The 23301-nt window shown below is 40.5% G+C and overlaps 1 protein-coding gene across 1 annotated transcript in view; it reads right to left on the minus strand.

Annotated features, from left to right (window-relative positions):
• Positions 1 to 23301, minus strand: part of grik4 (glutamate receptor, ionotropic, kainate 4) — a 180982-nt gene that overhangs the window by 102720 nt on the left and 54961 nt on the right. The window contains exons 2-3 of the mRNA XM_030066859.1: positions 12519 to 12683; positions 6584 to 6681 (exon numbers count right to left, since the gene is read on the minus strand). Coding sequence (XP_029922719.1) covers positions 6584 to 6681; positions 12519 to 12683 — 263 coding nt within the window. The remainder of the gene's footprint in view (positions 1 to 6583; positions 6682 to 12518; positions 12684 to 23301) is intronic.

The following is a 23301-nucleotide window of genomic DNA, read 5'->3' on the forward strand; positions in this document are numbered from 1 at the left end:
GAAGGACAAAAGAATGAAGAGAGATGAGGTTTGAGGTAGGGCAGTAATAGGAGGCAGTAGAGGGGGGGAATGTCAGAGAGGTGAAAATTGGTATAAAAGGCAGCACAGTGAAAGGAAAAGGAGAAAATGAGCGCGAAACGGTGTAGAAATGAGGAATGGAAGGATGAAAGAAATGAAAGCAGCAAAGGACAGAGGTCTTTTTTTAAAGTCAACAGGAGAATGAAGGTCATTCGCTGAAACAACGCTGCGATTCTCCTTGGTTTCCTCATTCAGCGATTCGAATTTGCAGAACAAAATCATGCTGCACAACGTTAGCAACATGGCCAACAAGGATACTACCAAGCAACAGACCTTTGTGAGCGTTCCGTGCAAGGTCTTGTGAGATTACTACCTTCTATAATCCCAGCTGCCCCTTTTCTCCACTCTTCCATTACGACAGACTAACAGCTTTATTGAGGTGATGTTACAACTCATGTCACCATAACTTAGAAAAGTGAAATTCCAGGATGACACAACTTGGTAATGTTGTTAGATTTGTTGTTCGCTATTTTGTTCAAATTTCATTAAATTGTATTATAACCTATAGTACTAACAGTCTGATAATTTTATGTAATGAACAAACATCAAAAACACAATTTGTAATAATACTGTAACTTTGAATAAATTAATATCAGCTGGGCAAAGTTAATTGTGGGTAATTTTCATAATGAATCATCTAAAGTAAAGTAATCAAATGGATCAGGAGAGTCATTCATGTAGTGAAGCTCTTTGATGGGTAGACCACCAGCCAACATTCAGTTTACTGCTAACAACTGAAGGTGACTCTGACCAAAGCATCACCACAGATACATTATACATCATTACCTGCAAAAAACAAACAAACAAACAAACAAACAAAAAAAGCCCATTATAATCAATTTTGTAGAATTATGCAATGATATACAACTTTGCATTATATTTGGAATGGATCTGTGACGATTGAAAGAAACCATGTATTCAGCATATAGAGCCTCAAATTATATATAGCCTAAAAACTTTAGAAAGTAATACCAATAGTATGTTGGTTTACCACAGAATGTGCCCCAAATGTATTCTTTATTTTTATTTCTCTTTCAGGTGTCAGCTCCTCTTTCTTTTTTTTCTGACAGACTTGACACTGGTACAAATTAGTTTGCAGATTTTGAACTAATTAAGTAAGTAGTAAATCAAGAACATAAAAATAAATCATTACTCACTGTTTGTTTGTTTTTTTTTTCCCATGTGTAGTTCACATGAACTCCTAGCCTGTGTTGTCAGTGTAACGTGATGACTAACTAAACATTTTAAATTAGAGAATAATAACATGGTGCGTTGGCTGAAAGTATGAAAAGAGCAGCGATAATAAAACAAGCCATAGCTGCAATGTTGTGAGCTGGTACGTCACGGTATTGTCAGGGATTCCCAATAAGTTACCATGGGTGTATGTAACGTGCAAGCTGGAGAGTCCCATGCCGACAAATGGAATACATATTTTTTCTTACCTCATGCAGTGTTTTACACACAACAAGGATTTTGCTGAAATCGCATTGTTCAACCACCTCCATCTCCTTAGACTTTGTTATTTTTTAGGATGTACTTACTGGAGTCCACAGAGGTGAGACCTATAAGCTAAGCTCAAGTAAAGTGCAGATAGAGGAGTGAGGTGCTGGTTGGTATTACTATGACTGACTGTATTGCAGGTTCTGGCAAGAGACGGTCTAAAGCAAGCGTAGCTACCTAGTAAATGGTCTCCAGCCAGAGAGAATTTGCTGGGTTGGCTAGCTGGCTTATCGTGCTACAAAAAGCAATTCCACACCGTGTGTACTGCTGAGCTGCTGGACATGCTGCCCATTTAAATCAGTTTGGACAGCTCTACACACACCAAACACACACTTTGAATGCATACTGTGAATGCACAGCAGGATCAGACACAGTTGTGTGTTTGCGCATCCGGATGCACAAGTGAATGAACACACACTCTCACGCTTGGTTCAATACCAAATACACAGTAGGTGGGCTGTTCTTATGAATGCTCCACAATAACCATGCAGATGAAGCACTGAACCTGCAAACAAACGGAAGCCTCTAAAATTACGGTTGAAGGTTTTCGAATTTGTTCAACAACCATTCAGGAGCAATCATCGGTGTCTCGGCTTTCTATGGTGGTTGTGTTCAATAATTCCTCGTGCCTGGCTTTGTCGAGGAATCCTGCGCACTTGATTTGCTCACTAGTAAAGTGACCTCAAGGAAAATTCATGCCTCTGAATGAACTTGAGGATTACACTCTTTGTTCAAATTAAGCTTTCACAAAAAGAGCATCACATACCTTTGATTTGGACTGAATAAGTTTTTTGACATTACCTCAACATTGTCTCTTATGGTGCAATACTCCGGTGTACCATGAGAGACAGAGCAAGAGAGAAAGAGACAGGAATGAGAATGAGAGAACAAAAGAGGGGCTCGAAATACAAAATCATCTAGAATTGGAACATCTGCACGTACATGACATTCAGACTGCAAGCAATTTTTGTATTAATTTAATGCATTTTCTGGGAGGATGTGTGGGAATAACAGTGAATCAAAATTGTGATTTGGGGTTTTGTGTTTGTGTATGCATGAGTATGTGTGTGTGTTCTTGAATATGAAAGTAGAAATCTCTCATTACTGCCTCTCTGCAGGGCTCGAGCTGTGCCCGTGACCCCCCACCTTAACCCCCCACACACCCACATGCCCTTTATTTGCCCAGAGGACCTCGGGTTCACCCCTAAATCCAACCTAAGTACCATCCCACTGAAATGCAGTAGTGTAATCTCTCTGTTATCCTGCTACCAGCTGGCTTTGCAAGCCCAAAGCACCCCCCGGACGTCAAGACGTGACATTAATATTTATGATCACTCCTGACAACTTTGAATCATAGAGGAATACGTTTCCCCACTTGACACACAGGACTATTGCTCGTTCCATCCTCAATGGGAGAGGAGACGAAGGCAGTGGGAGACACACAGACAATGAGGTTTTTGCTGAAGTTTATAGTGTAAACAAACACTACCTGGGGAGGAAGACCTATGGCTAGCAGTTCGGTAAAAATTTAATTTAGATAGAATATTTGAGACATGAAAATTTAATCAGGGACATTTCATCAGTATAGTCTGAAAGCTTCCTGATGGCAAAATGACCTTATTCCAAGGCTTGTATAAACATCACCTACTGTGCATGATAAGGACTGTAAATGAACCTTTCGCAAATCTGAACAGGGAGTGAAAAGTCCTTGAGTCTATTCCATCCAATGTAATGCAGCAGTCATAAATGGATAATGGGAATGAGATTAAAGATACACAAGGTTTGTATGCAAAACATCAACAACAAGGCCTGTGAGCTGCATTTCATGTACCAGCCACTCTCTTGTTGGCTGTAGTAGCCATCTGCACAGTAGTTAGGGCCTCTTGTCTGAAGCCCCAGCTAGAAAGTGTGTACTTTCACAAAATATCCAAGCATAGCCACAAGGTTTTCTCTCCACACAGGATAGGTACAAACTTGCTGTATGATTCAGACAGTCAAGCCCTTCTCCACAGTACCTGCTGATTTTCTATTAGTCACTATTAGTGCACAGCCCAGATGGGCGCCATCCTCAGTTTCTCTACTGAAAGTATGCGCCACAGCAGTAATGGAGCTCGGGGAGTGATTGATAGGGACTGGTGGATGATGTGCTGATCACCTAGTGGGGTCTGTCAGCAGCAATATTGCTGCCAGTGTTCCGGGTAACCAGCCGTCAGAGTGCCAGCATCTGTGGCCTGACGCTCACAGTGAGGGATTAGGTGGACAGAAACATGTGTGTGGGCACTGCATGCGGATAGGCAGGCACACACACACACACACACACACACACAGATGCTCTCACTCTTTATACACAGACAGATAGACACGTTACATGAACACACTCGCACCCACACACACATGCACTCTCTCTCTCCCTCTCCCTCTCTCTCTCTCTCTCCCTCTCTCTCTCTCTCTCTCTCTCTCTCTCACACACACACACACACACACTAAACAAGTGGCTCTCAACTGTTGAAGTCCAAGAGTCTGCAGGTTTTTAATCCTAGCAATTACCACAGGGGCTAATTTCACTGATTTCCACACCTTCATTCAGGGATGAGGGAGCCAATCAGTAAGATCAGCAGTTGTTATGTTTGGTTGGAAGGAATCTGTATACTCTTGTGTCTTGAAGGCAAATGTTTGAGGACCGGCCTGACTGGTGATTTTCAATCTTTGTTCTTGGGACCAGTGTACTACTGTGCTACCAGCATGTCAGTTGTCAGCTTGCACAGACCTGCTCCACTGTGCTGGCATGAAAAATGTGGATCCCAAAGACTGGGACTGAAAACCAGACATAACTGCAGTCCAGCAAATCTTTAAGACACCTTATTCAGAAACACTACTGTCCAGCCTATGAATGCAGGACTGTGCATCTACAGGAGGAAGGGATGAATAACAATTTTCAGTCTACAAAGGGCCAGTATCATCTCCTTAGAGTATCTTAGGACTGTGTATTTCACTTAACAGCTCAAAAATGTCATTTTTCACTTTATGGGGTGTTAAATATTCATACAGTGGTATTATCTCAGTCAGTGATTCAAAGCAGCCATCCCCGCCAGTCAATGCCACCAGAGAGCTGGCAGCAGCAGGGAGTCCTGGTCCGTCCACCACTAAAATAGACTCATCTCTCATTACAAAGACAAACTGTGGTGGATTAGAGGACAATATAGAGGCTGGGATGGTTGATTTCTATTAATAGTCATGTTGATCAAATTCATGCTGCTAAAGGGAAAGCATCACTGTAGACCAAATCCAATTATGGTAGGGTACAGTGGAATGGGTCGAATGACAGCTTAAGGAAAAAACAGCTGACATGCTTTTTTTTTCTTTTTTTAATCTTTAGGATGTAGTGAGTGTATGCATCAAAAGTCATGCTGTAATTTTGTTAACATTTTCTAACGTTTTGAACACATAAAAAGAGTGATTGGGAGAAATTAAACAGGTTTTCCTAATTAAAAACAAAAAATGACATGACTTTTGCACATTTATATATGTATGAAAAAAAAAAAAACATTTCACATGCTGATTTTTCTACTTTACAGAACTTCAGTGTAGTTTAAAAAAAAATCTGTTAATGGCTTGGTTTTTCACCACTGAGTGAATCACAGTGTCACAGACAGGTGTCTTCCTTAAGCTACCACCCACACTTACAAAACCTTTGCTGTTTGCCTGCTTACCATACTAGTCTAATTAATTATGAGTGCTTCTCATTTTCTACCGCTGTAAATGTGGTTGAAGGGCGAAAAAGCCATGTTCATAGCCTACACTGAACAACCTGGGATGTTCATGTGATGTACATATGGTGTTTAAGTTTAACAAAATATTTTTTTGACTTGGATCCTGGGCCATTGGAGACAGAAATGTGTGTTTATAAAAAACTACATGATCTAAATGGCAGCTAAAATCACAGATTGCTACAGAGATTATGTGAAAAATGGCTAATTTTCTCCACAGACAAATGTCCTTGAATAAAAAACAAAGAAAAATAATAAAGATTTGTGTTTGATTTGTGTTGTCTGTTATATGACTTCCTGTATGTCTGTTTGGCACACTATCCTTAGCATGTTTCTCCAAATACTGTATAACAGTGAGTATCTAATTAAGAAAACACATGAAAACATGACATTGTTGTCAAACAGTAGCATCACAGATTAAGCCTGTAGTCCTGTATTTTTTTAAACTGATTCATTTATTGTGCATGTTGCAATTTTCTTTCTTATTTGTGATTGATTTTGATATGTATTCTGTTTTGTATATAATTCAAAGGCACCCACTCTCTTGACATCAGGCAGCAAAACACACCATGTCAGGGTTCAGAGAAGCCAATTAGCATCCAACTGAGAACTGTTTGGCTGCAGCCAGGCTCTGAGGCAACACTGACTTTATCATATTGAAAATATGGAGAAGCTGAGTTTTTCAGCAGTCTGTCCATGACTCAAGAAAATGTATCGGTTAATTTGTTTTGTAAAGCAATGATCAAAATTGCTATCAATCATCATGTTTTCACTCAGGTGGAAATCCTGTTCTCAAATGACGTACGGAGAACGTGATGTACAGAGAACAGGAACAGGTTGCTATTAACCAGTGTCATTCTGGACAAAATCACAATATAGCAATTTTTTTTTTGTTTGTTTGCTTGTTTGTTTTCCACAATAATGATCTCAAAATAATGACTACTCGGCCTCAATGGGCCAACTTGCTACAAGCTAATGAGGCAGGATGGATATAAAATGGCCAGCAGTACTTTGATCGGAGTGGGACTGGAATGGAGAGCTATGACACTAGCTGAGGTATTTCATCATTTTCACTAACAAGTGGGATTTCATCCTCTCTCAATCTACTAGAAAACCACACAGCCGCTAATCAGCATCATTGTTCCAAAATCTGTCTGAAATTTCTGGTGGTGCTGTGAGCCGGCTGCCACAGACTGGAGGCTTGGGGCCACAAGAGCCGGCTGTGTGCAGACACTCACCTCTTTCTCTCCACAGATATTGCTGATGATGGAGTTGGAGGCCGGGCTGGCAGAGGGGCCGAGGACCGCCACCACCCCTTTAGACATGATCTGGCACACTAAGAGGACAGACAGGGGTTGATTGTGGAGGGGGTAAATAAGGATGTGTCAAGAGGGGAGGGAGACAAAGAGAGAGACATGAACAAAGAGTCACAAAGAGGATACTACAGTTTTTTTTTGTTGAGCTGCAGCCAAGAAATTTTTAAAAAAGCCCTTCTTCAGACAGATGTTAATGGATGTGCATGCTGACTAACTCCTCCTCTAAACCAATCGCAGCCTGAGCCAGCACTTCCTTGCATCTCAAGGGAACCTGAACGTACATGTGCTGATGAGCAGGTGCGAGGCCAAGCACATTTGTCCATGTTTGATCAAGCTGACGTGATGCACATACAGATGAAACCTATGGAATCTGCCTGCCCATGGGAAGTTTTGATTTAATAGCCTCTGCTAGCAATAAACCTGAAGTTGGCAGACAGAGCGAGACAGAGACAGAGAGAGAACGAGAGAGGCATAGGGCAAAAGAGATATGTCAAAGGTGCTGGAGGCTTTAGAACTAAAATCTGGTATTTGAACAGAATTTGCACATGAATGATACTCAGGCTATAAGCAGCTTTTTAAAATAAAATAAAATAAATAAATAATACAAAAAAAAAAACAGCTACTGGCTGTATGTTTGTTTTGCTTTTTTTCCCCGATGTTTATAGTGTAACTGATTTACTTTGAAAAGATTCACTTTTAGCGGGGATGAACATGTTCTCAGAAAGAGACATTTCAGTGAGAGTGAATTCCTGCTTCACACAGGCCCCGTGCTCTAATCTTCCATACAGGAAAACAAAATGACATTTCTTGTGGGTTTTATAATCCCTGGCTTCTAATTAAACCTCTATGGTCAATGATGTGAGGCAGACACTGACAGGTATGTAAGTGTGTGTATGCGTGTGCACACCCCTGAGCATATGTGTGTGTAAGCTGTGTGTATGTGTGATAGTATAATGGTGTCGGTTATTTGGGGAAATCTAGTGCGTTAACTAGCTGCGTATGTGAAGGAGGCAGAGGGGAACCATATTGAGGCCTGTGCAGTAAATCCAGAGGCAGTGAATCGAATGATTAATAAGTAATCCCTTTGTCCCCCATGGGGTCTGTAAGACATGAACACATTCACACACACACACACACACACACACAGAGAGAGAGAGAGAGAGAGAGAGAGAGAGAGACATATGCATATGCACATTTGCGCCTGCCTGCATATCTTCACCAAATTACAAAGTTGAACGATTTTCCAGCCAACATACTTCTGGCCCCCATGATGCTTTCATTTGCGCTCTCTCTCTCTCTCTCTCTCTCTCTCTCTGTGTGAGTGTGTGTATGTGTGTGTGTGTGTCTGGAAGAGAGAAAGAGTGATAGAGAGTGAAAGAGAGAGAGAAAACAGTTTACTCATTACCCACTGGCCATTGACATCAGTGTCAAGGTGCTCAATAGTGACAGGATCGTCACAATTGAATTGTACCATTCAATGTGGCGAGATCTTGGTCAGAAGGTCACCAGGTCAACTGAAGTCCATTTTGTCCGCTTTACATTGATTTTCACTGACTAACTCCAAGCTATTGGAAAGCTGGACTGATTAGAAGCTTGTAATGTAATGGTTGTCAGATAAAAGAAGACGGACAGACAGACAGACAAAATATATCCACACACTCACTACCAAACACACTCTGCTGTATGTCTTGGGTTTTGTTTTTTGGTGTAGGGCAATTTATCAAAATTATACTGATTTGACACTAGATGGTGTTTGGGATTTTGATATAGTAGTATCATGAGATGGCATAAGTGTTCTTTTCCTGGTTTTAAAGGCTTATTGCAGTAAAAAGGAACAATTTTCTGTACTTATTACTAGCTATTATATGTGTCTACTTGCATAGTTATCAAATCCATATTACTACTGGTTGATGACTGAAAAAATCTTACACATAAATATCTGATGAAAGCACCAATAATCATCCCTACAATATCAATATCAAGATATTATGTTAAAGATGTTGTGATATTTGATTTTGTCCATATTGCCGGGCCCTATTTTGGCGTGTAGTCAAAATCAGACTGGGATTTGAGAGAAACACAGAATGTACGTGCAACACTAAGGGCTCTAGTTTCGCAGACCAGGCGAGGCAGGGGCGTAGCGCAGATGCGCTTCGCCAACTGGGTGTGGCCAGGCGGATTTTCCAAGTTTGGCACGCCGTTCTCGGTGGCGCAAGTACTCCGCCGTCCCTCCTACCGGCGGAGGGGAGGAGAGAAGGCATGGAGTGGGTTTGACACAGCCGATTCACATGTAACCAATCAAATGAGCCCCTGTCCTTGCCTTTAAAATACGCTGCATGAAGGCGTAATGAAAGTTTACACAGCTGACATGGAGGTCTATTGCCGCAGGCGGAGCGGAGCTCAGGAGACAGGCGCGGAGCGGAGACCGGCGAGCGGTGCAGACACGTCACCAAAACCTCATAGGCAGGCTTCCGGAATGTCAGACACATGAACAATGCAATAAATACCGAAAAAAATACTATTCAATGCTACGATCACAATCAGCACATACATATATCTCCATATCAACTGTCCTGTCACAGCTGTCAGATCAAAGGAGATTGGCACCGTTTGTGCTGATCGTGAGGTTTTGGTGATGTGCGCCAGGCAGCCAAACTTCCACTGCGCCGGCTCCGCTCCGCCTTGCGCTGAAAGTAGACGTGGTTTCAGATGGCGAGCTTTTGGCGCACCTCGGCGAAGCCTTTTGGCACGAAACTGTCACTGCGCCAAGCCGAATCTGTCGGCACCTCCCTCCGCTGCGCCGCCACTCCCATCTCGGCGAACCTCCGCCTGCGAAACTTGGAAACTGTCCGCCTCTGCCGTTTCGCCGGTCGAAACTACCTCTGCGCGGGGTTCGCCTCACTGCGCCACCCCGCGCTGCGCCGGGAAACTAGAGCCCTAAGGCTTACTGGCCATACCTGATTTTTTTCAATGAACGCATAATATCGACATGTATCTGGTGTGAGTGGTATGATAAAAGATCTGTGGTATTAAAATGTTAAGCTTCTGGATAAATAAAACAGACAATGAGTTATGACAACAGAATATCAACAAAATTGCCGATTCCCTGCTGGCAGCCCGGACTAATGCCACTGCTTCTATTTCATTCTATTTCATTCTTCTATTTCAACTGTCCAAGTCCAAGTCCAATACAAATTTTCCCATGGGGACAACAAAGTATATTGAATTGTGTTGTATTGTATTGTATCATAAAATGTGTGTGGAAGAGAGGTAAAAGAAATTTGCTCATCAGTGCAATTTTAGGCAGCTTTCAAGAATTAGTAGCATTTCTTCAGAAAAAAATGACAAATATGTTGAATTTTAACCCCTGTGATAAGTAATGAGGTGTAATCAGGGGCCCCAGACCATCAGGGGTCCCGGATCATCAGAGGCACTAACAGTTGACTGTCAAGTCATTTTTTGGTTATGTATAAATATTAAATGTTAAAGTTGACTCATTAAAACATCTCTTTGAAAATTAAGGCATTTTATCAGTATGTGGGTCATGTTAACATAACAGAGAGCTAAACACAAATTTGAAAAAGCAAAGTTAAATATTAAGGATTGTCTCATCATAGACATAGATATCTAAATTACTCAGATAAAGCTGGGCCAACAACTGTTCTACAACTGCTCTACACTCCTTTTGCAACATACTCATACATACGAAGATTGCACACCAAGCAAATATAGGAAATATTTGCATGAATGTGTATAGAGAATCCAGCCACTGAGGAGGCATTTATAGATCTTAGCCAAGAAGAGTCAATAAAGGTCTGCTCCATTATGAATTTTTAATTATACTTGTAGCTGCGTGTTATAGGAAATAGGGAAAAATGCTTTCAATACACCTTGCCTTCGACAAAGCTGGGAAACATGTCTTTGGCTATCATCTCTGTGACGAGGGCTGCTGTTTTCTCGGTGCATTGATCATCAAACTTACATCGTCTGATGACAAAGACAGCCATTGATCGTTGATTGATCTTAGGTTAGATGCTTTGCTCTAAAATGCGTATGCATAGTTATTACTACCGCTACTACCAGGTAACAGTAAAAATGAGAAAAAAATATATTTGTTACAAAAATTTTAAATTATGACCCATCACTGGTAGGAAGAGTAGCAAAGAATTCAAACTCAAGTTGCTGCATTAAGGACTCAGCACGTTCTACGAGATGAGCTGAGTGTGGTTGACGATGGCCCCCAGGACGTTTGTGCCCCATGGTCATGGAGAAAAACATTAGTCTCAGATGATGCAGTATACTGAGATCACATCTCTGTGGAGTGAGAGCAGATCTGTGTGCAGTATGTGACCATTAGGTCAGCTGCCCAATGCTTTCACAGGAATAAATAAAAAAGGCATTAACACCACTGCACTAAGCATAAACAAAGAGCGCACCACCCCCTTACATGCAAACACAACAGCACTTTAAAAAAAAATCTTAATACGTACTATTTGTTTTTATACACGATATATGTAAAAGGAGTGTTTGTGAATTGGAGTTTTATCATGTGGTGTTTTTTGTCTTAAAGGGCAGCAACCTGTCCAGGGGGGGCATCAGCTGAGGAAGCTGTGTTTTCAGAGGCTGCTGTGGGTGTTTCCATCTAACTGCTGCCACTGATCCGTCCCTAATCCAATTCCTGCCTCTAATTACACGCACGCACACACACAAACACACACGCACACACACACACACTCACACACAATACAAGCATGCACACACATACCACTGTGCACACAAATCAAAACATGCACATGCTACCATGCACACACAGGTGGAAATGCATTTAGGGAGGTTTTGCAGTAAACCAGGCATAGAAAGTAATAGAGGTCTTGTTGTTGTGGTCAGTGAAGCGATGCTGCAATGGATTAAGCGGCAGCAGCACTCGGGTTTGTGAAGGTGGGAATGTACCGTATTGATAACCAATCCTCATACATATTGACAAGTCTGTATTTATTGGTTGGTTTCTCCCCATCTCTAATACACATTGACGTTATTGAAGGTTCTTGTTAAAAACAAAATTAATCTAAACAAGCACTAATGCTTCAGAGAAGTCATCACATATTGATGTTCAGGGTAAAGGTGAGGTTAAAAGCATCAATATACGTGACACAAATAGGTAAGGCAGTTTATGATAATGATGTCACACTGATGAGGATCAAATCTATGTGCCAAATCAGTATAAATCTCATTATCATGCTACATGTATGAACTAATTTAAAAGCTTGGAAGGTTTTTTTTTAAGCCTTTTTGACCAACATTGGGTCTTTTTTGCCGTTAACTAAGTCCCTTTTCCCTTCCACTGTCTACTCCTTTCAACAGAAAATGTTCTTTTGCTCTGGCCTCCCACAGCAGAATAAAAGACGCCAATATCGGAGAGAAAAAAATACAACCCAGAACACAGACATAAACACACCTTTTGACTCCAGCAGCTATCAAAATGTGACAGCTCATTTTGTTTTCCCATACCACACCAGCCTGTCATCTATTTTCAATAATTTGTTTGCTTCTGTTCAACCAAAATATTCTTAAACCAGACAGACTTATCTGGACACACTTGGGGGAAGTGTATGAGAGACAGAGGAAAGAGAGCGGGTCTGAATTGAAATTACAGGCTTGCTGATTTCAAAATGAGAGACACACATTTTAAGAGTTCGATTGGTGGCTGGACATAGCAATGCCTCACATTTGCTGCTCTCACTTGCTCTCACTCTCTTTTTCACCCTCGCACATGCACACGTATGCACAAAGAGACAGGCACACACACCCAAAGTTTTTCTAACCAACTAATTGGCATCGTTTTGCCCCAACTACTTACTTGTCTCCCCCATTTCGTATTCGCTGTCTCTCAGCAGTTCAAAGATATCCACCTCCAGCTTGCCAGTGGTGGAGCGGTTACTGTTCCTGTTGATGCTGTCTTTGGCCAGCGTAATGGCCAAACGCTCTCCTCTGCTGCACTCCATAGGGTCATCAAGGATGGCGGCTGGGAAATAGGAAAGGAACGCAGGGGTCAGGGAAAGAGATGAAGAAAAAAATCATTATCCGCACTGGTAACTGCTGTGTTCTCCGAAGCCTTAGAGTCAGTATTTGGCCCATATGGTCAAAGAGCCTGAACACAAACCAGAGCAAGTTGTCTGTGTAACTTACTTTACTCTCCTAAAGTGTATGGATTTAAGGAAGATTTTTTTTTTTTTTTTTTGGGCATTTCTGATTTATTTAATAATCACAGTACAGAGAGACAGGAAAGGCAGGGGAGAGAGAGTGGATGACATGCAGCAGATGGCCTGGGCTTGGTCATTATTTGGCTCAAAATTCTGTGCTGTTCTGTTCCGTGCAAATATAATGATTCATACAGGTGCATATAAAAAAAAAAATGTAATATCATGGAAAAGTTAATTTTTTTCAGTAATTTATTTCAAAAAGTCAAACATTCATATATTTTAGATTCATTACATATAAAGCAAAATATGTCAAACCTTTTTAGTTTTAATTTTAATGATTACATCCAACAGTTCATGAAAAGCAAAAATCCAGTATCTCAAAATGTTAGAATATTAAATAAAAACAATCCAAAAAAGGATTTATAATAGAGAAATATTGGCCTTCTGAAAAATATGTTCATGTATGCTCTCAGTACTTGTTCAGGGCTCCTCTGCATCAGGCATGAAGGTGATCAGCCTGTGGCTCTGCTCAGATGTTACTGAAGCCCAGGCTGCTCTGAGAGAGGCCTTCAGCTCGCCTGGACTGTAATAGTTGAGTCTTCTTCCCTCAAGGAACTTCTAAAGGATTTGAGGTTAAACGAGCAATTCAGCTGGGAGGTTCCTGCTGTGATTTATTATTTATTTTACTTGTGGAATTGTTGGCTATTTTCATAAGAAAATAGCCCTGACCTAGAGCCTTTAAATATGTGTGGAAAGCATCTGTACAAAACTGAGTTGGCAGATGAATCTACCATCTTAGTCGAGAGCTCAGAACAGATCCCTCTGCTAATCAAGAAGATACACAAGTTTTCTCAAGCTTTAGGTGCCATATATGACCATCATCTGATACATTTCTATTAGATTCCAGTTAAAAAGGAAGTGAAATACATAGGAGTGGCTATAACAAACTTTATATACAGTCCAGATGAGCTGACAGGCCGCATTGGTGCAGTCATTCATGCAAGAGGACCCTCAGCCATGTATTGAGTGCATGAATGAACATACGTTTTAGAAGGTCGACATTTCCACATTACAAATCCTTTTTTCCCCTTTTAATATTCTAATATTTTCAGATACTGGATTTTTGATTTTCATGAGTTGTAATCCATACTCATCAAAATTAAAACAAAAAGGATTGAAATATTATATGTAACATGACATATGACATATGTGATCTAGAGCATCTCCAGCGCTACAGTATTGGTCTTCTATAAATTAAGAAAAAAAAAAAATCCATGCACCTTGAGACCAGCGTTCACTATTTCTATTTCAAAGACGCCTGCAACGGCGGCTCTTTACATCCTTACATGATCTGTTAAAGAAAAGCTTTTGAGACAACCTCGCATACATGCCTAAAGCATTTTCCAGAACACTGCACCTCACACAAAAAATTTATTGTATAATGAAAAAAAACCATTACATAGATTTATTGTTTGTTAATCTTTTATAAATGTAGAGACTTAAGACTTCCTGCAGCAAGGATCTCAGGGCTGCTAGTGTAAGTCTATTACACAATTAAATCAATGTGCCACAGGAGGATGAGAGTGTGATGAAACAACGTGTTATAATAAGTGATGATTTATATGCGCTCTGAGTGCATTAATGTGTTTGTTGTATACATGTAAAAAAAATACCCACTTGCAATTCATTTTCATACAGCATTAGCACATGATATCGAGTGCCATCATGCCCCTTTGTGCTATTTTTCTTCATTGCATTAGTATACTGTATTATAACCGTACAAGGCAACAGTGCAGAATTTTTCCAGTATATTTTGTTACATACAGACTGTTAACTGTGACCACCAAGTCATGCTTTATCTTTGTGTTTGTTGTTTATTTCTTTGTCATATTTGTCTTATTCTGATTTTGTTTTGATTTGATTAATCTGCATTGTTTGGCTATCTCACATAATTTGTTTAGAGTTGATCATTTTATTTGAATTGATTTGAGCCGATAATCATTTACTCTGCTCCACCTGCGCTCCTGGCCGGCCTGGAAGGGGCCTCCTTCTCTCTGTGGTCCTTTCCGAGATTTCTTCCATTTTTAACCTCTTGCCTTCTGGAGTTCTGTGGGAGTTTTTCTTGCCCGCTGTGAGGGTTCAGGTCGGGGGGAGTCTTTTTTGCTTTCCTAGAGACTGTAGGCCTGTAAATCCCTTTGAGACTATAACTGTGATTAAGGGCTCTAAATAAACTGGAACCTGAACTACAGGACCAAATGTATTTAGTACTTACATACATACAACATACATATTACCATATACAGTGTGTGTGTGTGTGTGTGTGTGTGTGTGTGTTCGTATGTGAGTATACTGAGTCTCTAAGGTTTGGCTAAACTAAATATCAATACCTAAACACAGCCAGCTTTTTTAATTTTAGATGCAGAAATAATAATAATATGTCACTTCACTAGAATATTTATAAGCATTCTCTGCATGCTGTAATAAAAGGCTACCACAATAGGAGATTAATTTGCCTAACATTCACCTAAACATAGACATATGCATATGGACTGTAATGTGTTTTCTCTTTCAAGGATAACTGATTTGAATACAAGTATAAATTAATTCAGTGATCTTTAACAGCAAACTGAGAAGTCAGTTATTATGACATCAAGCAGGCAGAGTGAACTGTGCTATCAAAAGAGATACACACACACACACACACACACACACACACACATATATATATTCATCAATCTATATGCATGCATGTATGTATCTGTCTATTTTATTCAATTTTCCATTCAGTTAGAAAAAAAGTCTCTCACTGAGTGCTATTTAACCAAGAATTAATTATTCCATTAAGGTGCGCAGCCCGAACCCCACAGCCTCTAACTGTATCAATACTCATTTTAGGCAGCAAAAGTCAATAACACTGCCGACATCACTGAAAGACCTGGCCATTACTTAAATACAGTCACTTCAACATTTCACATGAAGCGCTCGATAATGTGCCAACCCCGCTATGTCTGCAGCAAGCACGAACAATCAACATTTCTCTGAAATGTCGCACACTTTGATGGGCCGGCGCTCAGGGCGAAGAGGCACTTCACTATAAAATGTCTGAAACTTAGATTTTAATTAAGCTAATTATATTGGGTTAGCACAAATGTTCTGCAGGTAAATAGATTAAAGTAACAGCCAAAGCAGAGGAGGGGGATAAAAGTGTCCCATGAAAAATGAACAGCGCTTACAGTAAATTACAACGTGCCTAAATGGTAAAATATACTGTTTTAAGTAAACTATAAAACAGAAGAAGTGCAGGTTAGTGTTGTGGCTACTGTCCGAATCATGCTAGAATTAGCAGCAGACAGAGCAAGAATGTGTTTAAACTGACCTTTTCCCTGCTGATCACACAGCTGAATAAACAACAACAAACTCTGGCTTGCAAAGATGAGACATATCCACTCATCTGATAGCTTCACAGGGCATAATCACAGCAAGACAATATCCACAACCAATTAAACCTCTTTGCTAAGAGCCAGACATGAGCGGGGATGGGTCACCGGAGGTTTGAAACATGTTTTGGTTGAAACAATAGTCAAAAAAAAGGAGATATTAATTTATTCTCGTGCTTGTATGACTTACAGCTGGCAACAGGCAAATATAATTATTGCTAATATTGTTTGGGATGATAATAATAATGATAATAATGTAAAAAACAAACAAACAAACAAACACTAATGCAATGAAAATATTGTGTTAAGAAACAGAGATCATTTCTTTGTTTTAACAATGCGCTTGGCTACATGCAGCTGATGTTTCTGTGAACACTGCAGTCATAATATACAAGCTTAATCACTGTGTTACTGCAAGGTGTGAATTCATTTCAGTCATTTTTACAGCGTAAACAGTGAATGCTGCATTTACTCGGTCATGGTTTCAATGCGTAGAAAATCCATCTGTCATCAAGGGAGTTTAGCACTTCTATATGGAGCCGTAGCGAACGATGGCATCAGCCGTGAACTTTCTCACATCGACTCTGCGACGACAAATGTATGTTTTCAGTAAGGGAGCTGTGTCTGTGGACATACTGTTGCAGTAGTTCCAACAAGCAAGATATTTTCACTTTGCTGCGTAGTTGGTTGGTCTTACCAGGGCTGAGACAATAATGTTACTCTCACGCCCACTCAGCCCTGCTTGAATTAATTACTATGGAGAATGTGGGCCTTAAAACTCCATTTCATTAGAGTTACTGACTTTCAGGAACTGTGGTGACTCATATGGAAATGTAATATATCCACATATATGGAATATATGATATATATGTTCATATATATATACAAACTATATATGAAACCTATTAGAGATTGGAACAATTTCATATACTGACATAAATGTCTAGTCCATACAAATATGGATATGGAAAATATTTCTGCTTTATTTGACAGTCAGAGTAGAGATAGAGAGAGAGAGAGAGAGAGAGAGAGAGAGACAGACAGACAGAACAGGCAGGGAAGAGACAGGGAGAGGGGGCGACATGCTGCAAATGGCCTGAGGTCCGATTCGAACCCAGGACGCTGTGATCAGGACTCAGCTGTAACAAGAAACACACACAGTACCATCTGAACTACCGGGGCGCCTCTGTGTGCCACTTATTCTTAACATAGATTTTCAGCAGCGGACTCAGGCTGTTTGAAGGGCATGCTGAAAAATAAAAAGGGCACCTACCACCAGCGCATAAAAAGCTACGATGCATCATGTATGATGAATTAGTCCTTGCCCATGATGAAGATTAACAGATTGAGATTGTTATTAAGTGATCCAGATTAAAAGTTAAATGCTGAGAAAATACACAAGGAAGTAATAACCTTTCAATTTTTTTTTTTTTTTTTTTTTTTTTTTTTTACAAACACTACCAAAGTAAAACGCAGAGGCAACTATTAACCTTTGTTTCACACACACACACACACACACACAAAAACCCACTCTTAAATTAAGCGAAAAAGCGATTCATACCAAACATTAAAATCCTGTAGGCTTTTTGTGCAAATTACTCTAAAATAATTCCCTTAGGGAAGGATTTTTACATTTCTGCTTTGTTTCAAAACTAAGAAGACAACTAAGAAAACAACTAAGTTAGCATGGAATCAGCTAAGTAAGGTACCTGTTCAGTTAGCTAGCTTCTCAGCTAAGCATGCAGGCTAAAAATGTGATAGAGCTGTCTACAAAAGCACTTGCAGAGTACATACATTTGTCTTAAATAATTTGTAACTGGTAAAAGTTTCCAACTTGCACACAGTGTGCTGTGTTCCCACACTGTGGCAGGATGCAGGGTTACCAATCAGACTGTGTGAGCCCCTCTGACAGCTGAACACTGGAAAGGGGCTGTGGCTGAAACTGAACACCTGTAGAGGTGGAGTCGATATAAGTTTTAACAACTAACCTAAAGGCTACTTTGAAAAAAGTAAAACAACAGGGACAGTGCAGATTACATTAAAATGCTATCAAGATATTAGCCTTGACTTATTGGCCCTTTGGCCCCCTCATTTAAAATAATTTATTATTATTTATTTACTGCATGATGGAGCACCCTACAGGACACTCTCTTTTTTCCCCCATGTAAAGGGCAGACACTGGGGCACTTCCTCCTGTTTTTGACATCCTAGAGGACAATTAGCCCTATTACTACTGTATGAGTAGTTTATACAGACGCAGAAGCTGCAGATGTTTTCAGCAGGTGTGAAAAAATGCTGCAAAGTAAGAATGCTTTCTAAAATAGAAGAATAGAAACAGAAAAAGAAACAGAATAGAATTCAGGGGTTTTGAAGGATTATAGTCTGGTGATAATGATCATCATTTTCATATGTAGGTTGAAACACAGTCATTAAGACTGTAGACTAACCCTAACCCATACACCAAAGCAAGACTGAGCACAGCAACAAGACACAAGCTAGTTACACTGCATCAGGAAAGTCTCTCCCAGGCAAGGATTTCAAACAGACTGTGGTTTCAGGATGTGCTGCTCAACCTCTTTTGAAGAAGCACAAAGAAAGGGGCAACGTTGAGGACCATAGATGCAGTGGTCGGCCAATGAAACTTAGCGCAGCAGATGAAAGACACAGCATGCTTACTTCCCTTCGAAACTGTAGGATGTCCAACAGTGCCATCAGCTCAGAACTGGCAGAAACCAGTGGCACCCAGGTACACCCATCTACTGCTCAAAGAAGTCTGGCCAGAAGCAGTCTTCAAGGAAGAATTGCAGCCAAAAAGCCATACCTCTGACGTGGAAACAAGGCCAAGCGACTTAACTATGCACAAAAACATAGGAACTGGGGCAGCAGGTGCTCTGGATTGATGAGTCAAAATGTGAAATATCTGGCTGTAGCAGAAGGCAGTTTGTTCGCTGAGGGGCTGGTGAGCAGTACAATAATGAGTGTCTGCAGGCAACAGTGAAGCATGCTGGAGGTTCCTTGCAAGTTTGGGGCTGCATTTCAGCAAATGGAGTTGGGGATTTGGTCAGGATCAATGATGAGAAATACAGGCAGATACTTCTCCATTATGCAATACCATCAAGGAGGCATCTGATTGGCTCCAACGGCAGGACAACAACCTCAAACATACAGTCAGTGTCATTAAGAACTATCTTCAGCATAAAGAAGAACAAGGAGTCCTGGAAGTGATGGTGTGGCCCCCACCATCACTCAATGATCTCAATGTCCTCGAGGCTGTCAGGGATTACATGAAGAGACATAAGGATTTAAGCCAGCCTACACCCACAGAAGATCTGTGGTCAGTTCTCCAAGATATTTGGAACAACCTCCCTGCCGAGTTCCTTCAAAAACTGTGCGCAACTGTACCTAGAAGAACTGATGCTGTTTTGAAGGCAAAGGAAGGCCACACCAAATATAGACTTGCTTTAGCTTTCTCCTCGGTTCATACACTTTGCATGATGTTAATTGATAAAAAATAAACTCTTAACACTTAAATTTTTGAAAGCATTCTTACTTTGCAGCATTTTGTCACACCTGCCTAAAATTTTTTCACAGTACTGTATGTTATAAATTTATATACGTATATCAAAATTAAAAAAAAAAAAAGCTTGTTAACATATATGGTGTCAACATATAATACTATATATAAATTCAGCCAGAGGTATTTTAGTATATGTACATATATAAATTTTGTTATGGGTGTTGGATATGTTTTATAAACCTAAATCTTCTTATATCCAGAGGATGTATGTATGTATGTGACAATATTGCCTTATATGTAACATATATGGCAAATCACTCTTGATATAAGGCCATATGTACATATATGACATTTCCATATGGAGGATGATGTAGTAGTAGTAGTAGTGGTAATAGTCAAGAATATTGCTAAATAATAAAATCAGTGGGTTTAACATTCAAACTAAGAGCTCTGTCCTGTGTCCTCCATATAAACGGCAGTGTCTGACCTCTGTCACCCTGTCTTCACTGCTAACTTTCCTTCTGTCAGTCTCTGTGCATGTATTCCTTTTCTCATTTTGTGAAGATTTACCACAATAAGAACCAAGAGTACAATACTCCTCTACCTCCTCAAGTCTTTATCAAACCAACTATCAGTCAAATTTAGTGAACCCTTATTAAGTAACTGAAGTATACACAGAAGTCTGGGCGGATTAAACTAGCAAATCAAAAATGTCTTGGTGTCGCCTGTCTCGACATTTTGGAGCGGTCAATACATGACAGTACGCAAACAAGCCAGGCAGAGCAGGCTGACCATGTTGCTTTCCCTCTGAGAAAACGTGAACTTGGTCATGACCCATTTACACTGATCAATGAGCTGCCCAGAGGTTGGCTGACACATAGCAGGATATAGACTGTGGAAGAAAGGCATGCTGGGAAGGAGACATAAGAGGTGAGCTGTGCTACAAGAAAAGGCACATAGTGCAGGAATGTGATCTCATTAGGTCTTGCAAGCTCACTCACTGATATGATCCTTTTGTAAATATGTCAGTCTCTCCTGTATCAGTTTTTAAACATAAACTAGCCTTGAAACATAAAAAAGCACAATAAAGTCGAACCATTAAGAACCTGCTATATACAATACAATGTTTCCCTACCTTTATCGACCTACCTGGCCAAACTCACTTTTCAAACATTGCTGCAATATTTCCCCCATAATAGAATTCTGGAAAGCCATGCCAACTTTTAATGAACAACTTCGACAACTTTGATTGAGAGAGTAAAAAAAAAAAAAAAAAGTCTCTTTCTCGTTACTGGGATCATTAACAGCTGATTTACACAGTGTATCAGATCGCCTATACGCAGGGAGCGTAAGGTAAAGAATGATAAGTACATTTCTCAGCGCCCTGTCCTGCTGGGTGAGTAATTAACTTAGATGTTTAAATTAAAATAGCAGTAACATGCAGGAGTGTGGCAGCCAGGTTGCACTCCATCACACACATGTGTCAGCAAACATCAGTCAACACCAGGTAAGGGGTTGGGATCCTGCGTGGTTGGAGAACCCTAAATGCAAACCCTGGCTGTACAAGACTGATCTGGATATGTTGAGCTGGCTTGCTAATGTTTGCTTCAGTTGGTTGCCTGTTTACTAATTCCCCCAAACGTATGAAGACTCCATAGCCCTGACCTGTGCGACCATCCTCTCCTGACCCTGCGTGCATTTGATAACACTGTGCACGTGGTAGCTTCAAAGGGCCTGCCACCCAGCCTGAAAAAAATGTGGGGCAAATACTGTACAATAATCTTTCTAACCTCTCAACACATTACATTCACTATTACTCACAGCAAGCAAAAGATCAAAAGAGAGACCGCATTCCATGACGGAATGCAATTTTGTTACCAGTATCATATGTAGATGCACGGTATGCAATACAACATAACGTGGCTCACACCCACACATGTACACACACACACACACACACAAACACATAGACACGTGTGCAGAAACACTATAACATCTAGATGATTTCTGTCACACTGAGTCCTGCAGAGACACTAGAAAGTGTGATTTTTACACCACAGTAGCAACATTGCACATTTACTACAAATCCATACCCTCACAGTTCAAGCCTTTTGCCCTGCAAAACTCTGCAAGTCATTTAGTCCCATACAGTCTTATGGTGTGTTCAGACCAAATGCAAAGTGAAGTTCTGCGTCGTGGAATTTTTTTGCTCAAGGTGAAAAATTTCAACTCACGTGAACATGTGAATGATGTGAATTTTGCATAGTTGTGTCATTTGTGAGAGAGAAATTCACATCATTCACGTCGACCACACAAATTTGTGTCTATTTGTGTCTTTGCATTCAATTTATAAGTAATCGTGCCACATTGAAAATTTGCTTCATGTTGGGTCTGAACACACATCTGATTGGAATCACATTTCAAGCCACCTACAAATGTGGTTTAGACCCCAAAAATGACATGTCATTTCATTTTTGGCCGCCCCGACTTTCTAAAAAATGGATGCAAGGCCTATGAGACTAAAGGATTTGTTAAAGCTTATGTAGGTAACTTTGTAGAATGGGTATAAATTCATCAAAAAATTTAAACTCAAGCAGCTTTCTCACCCCTCCCACATGCATGTTTGTGTGTGTGGCTCTGATGAAATGAAGGAATAGGAATTGGTGGTCCAGCTCCCTTTTTCACCATTCAGTGACTACAGTACACTAGGCTTAAGTCCGTAGCTACAGACTTAAGTTTAGTGTGCTTAGCTTAGCGCACCGTAGCTACGGTACACTAAGTGTGTTTGAGGAGAGAAAGTGAGCATGCACAGCAGCAGTGCACGGTGTGTGTACTTAAGACATGATTGGCACTGAGGTAGGAAGGCCTCCTCGAAGTAACTGGCTATTGGATTGGAACCAAACAAATTTTGACAAATGGGATTACAGCCACTGGAGCCGCCCTGCAGGAGTGCATTTAGTTTGGCTCATACCCTCTGTGTATAACAGTGATTTGTTAAAACTGTGAGGTAAAAAAGTTCCCTACAGAGTGTTTAAGAAAGAGCTACCGCAGGGAATGGGAGGGGTCTTCTAGTCTGTATGTTTGTATGTGAGTGTGTATGGGTTAGTCTGGGCCTGGGATATGAGCTGATGCATCTCAGACAGTCTCTTGAGCAAGGCACTAGACCTAAACTTGTGTCAGGTGACCTGCTTTCTGTGCAATTAGAAATACCACCCTAATTCAAACATAGGCTTGAATTGCTGCAGGAATCATGATGTTTTAGATGCAGGCACACGGAAGGGGATGGTGGCTCTCAAAAGCAGCTGTCAAGGGTAAAAACCTCATTATCCATGCGAGGGATCTGCTGGCTTCTCTATTAACTCAATGGCTGCATCTCACTTTCCATCAGACCAAGTGCTAAATGCAGATCAAATGAACTAGCTCACCTACTGTATGAGGTAATTAATGGTAATATGCTCTCCAACTCATGGGCTTTGATTGGAAAAA

The sequence above is a fragment of the Myripristis murdjan genome, chromosome 13 (assembly GCF_902150065.1).
Source record: "Myripristis murdjan chromosome 13, fMyrMur1.1, whole genome shotgun sequence".
Classification (NCBI taxonomy): domain Eukaryota; kingdom Metazoa; phylum Chordata; class Actinopteri; order Holocentriformes; family Holocentridae; genus Myripristis; species Myripristis murdjan.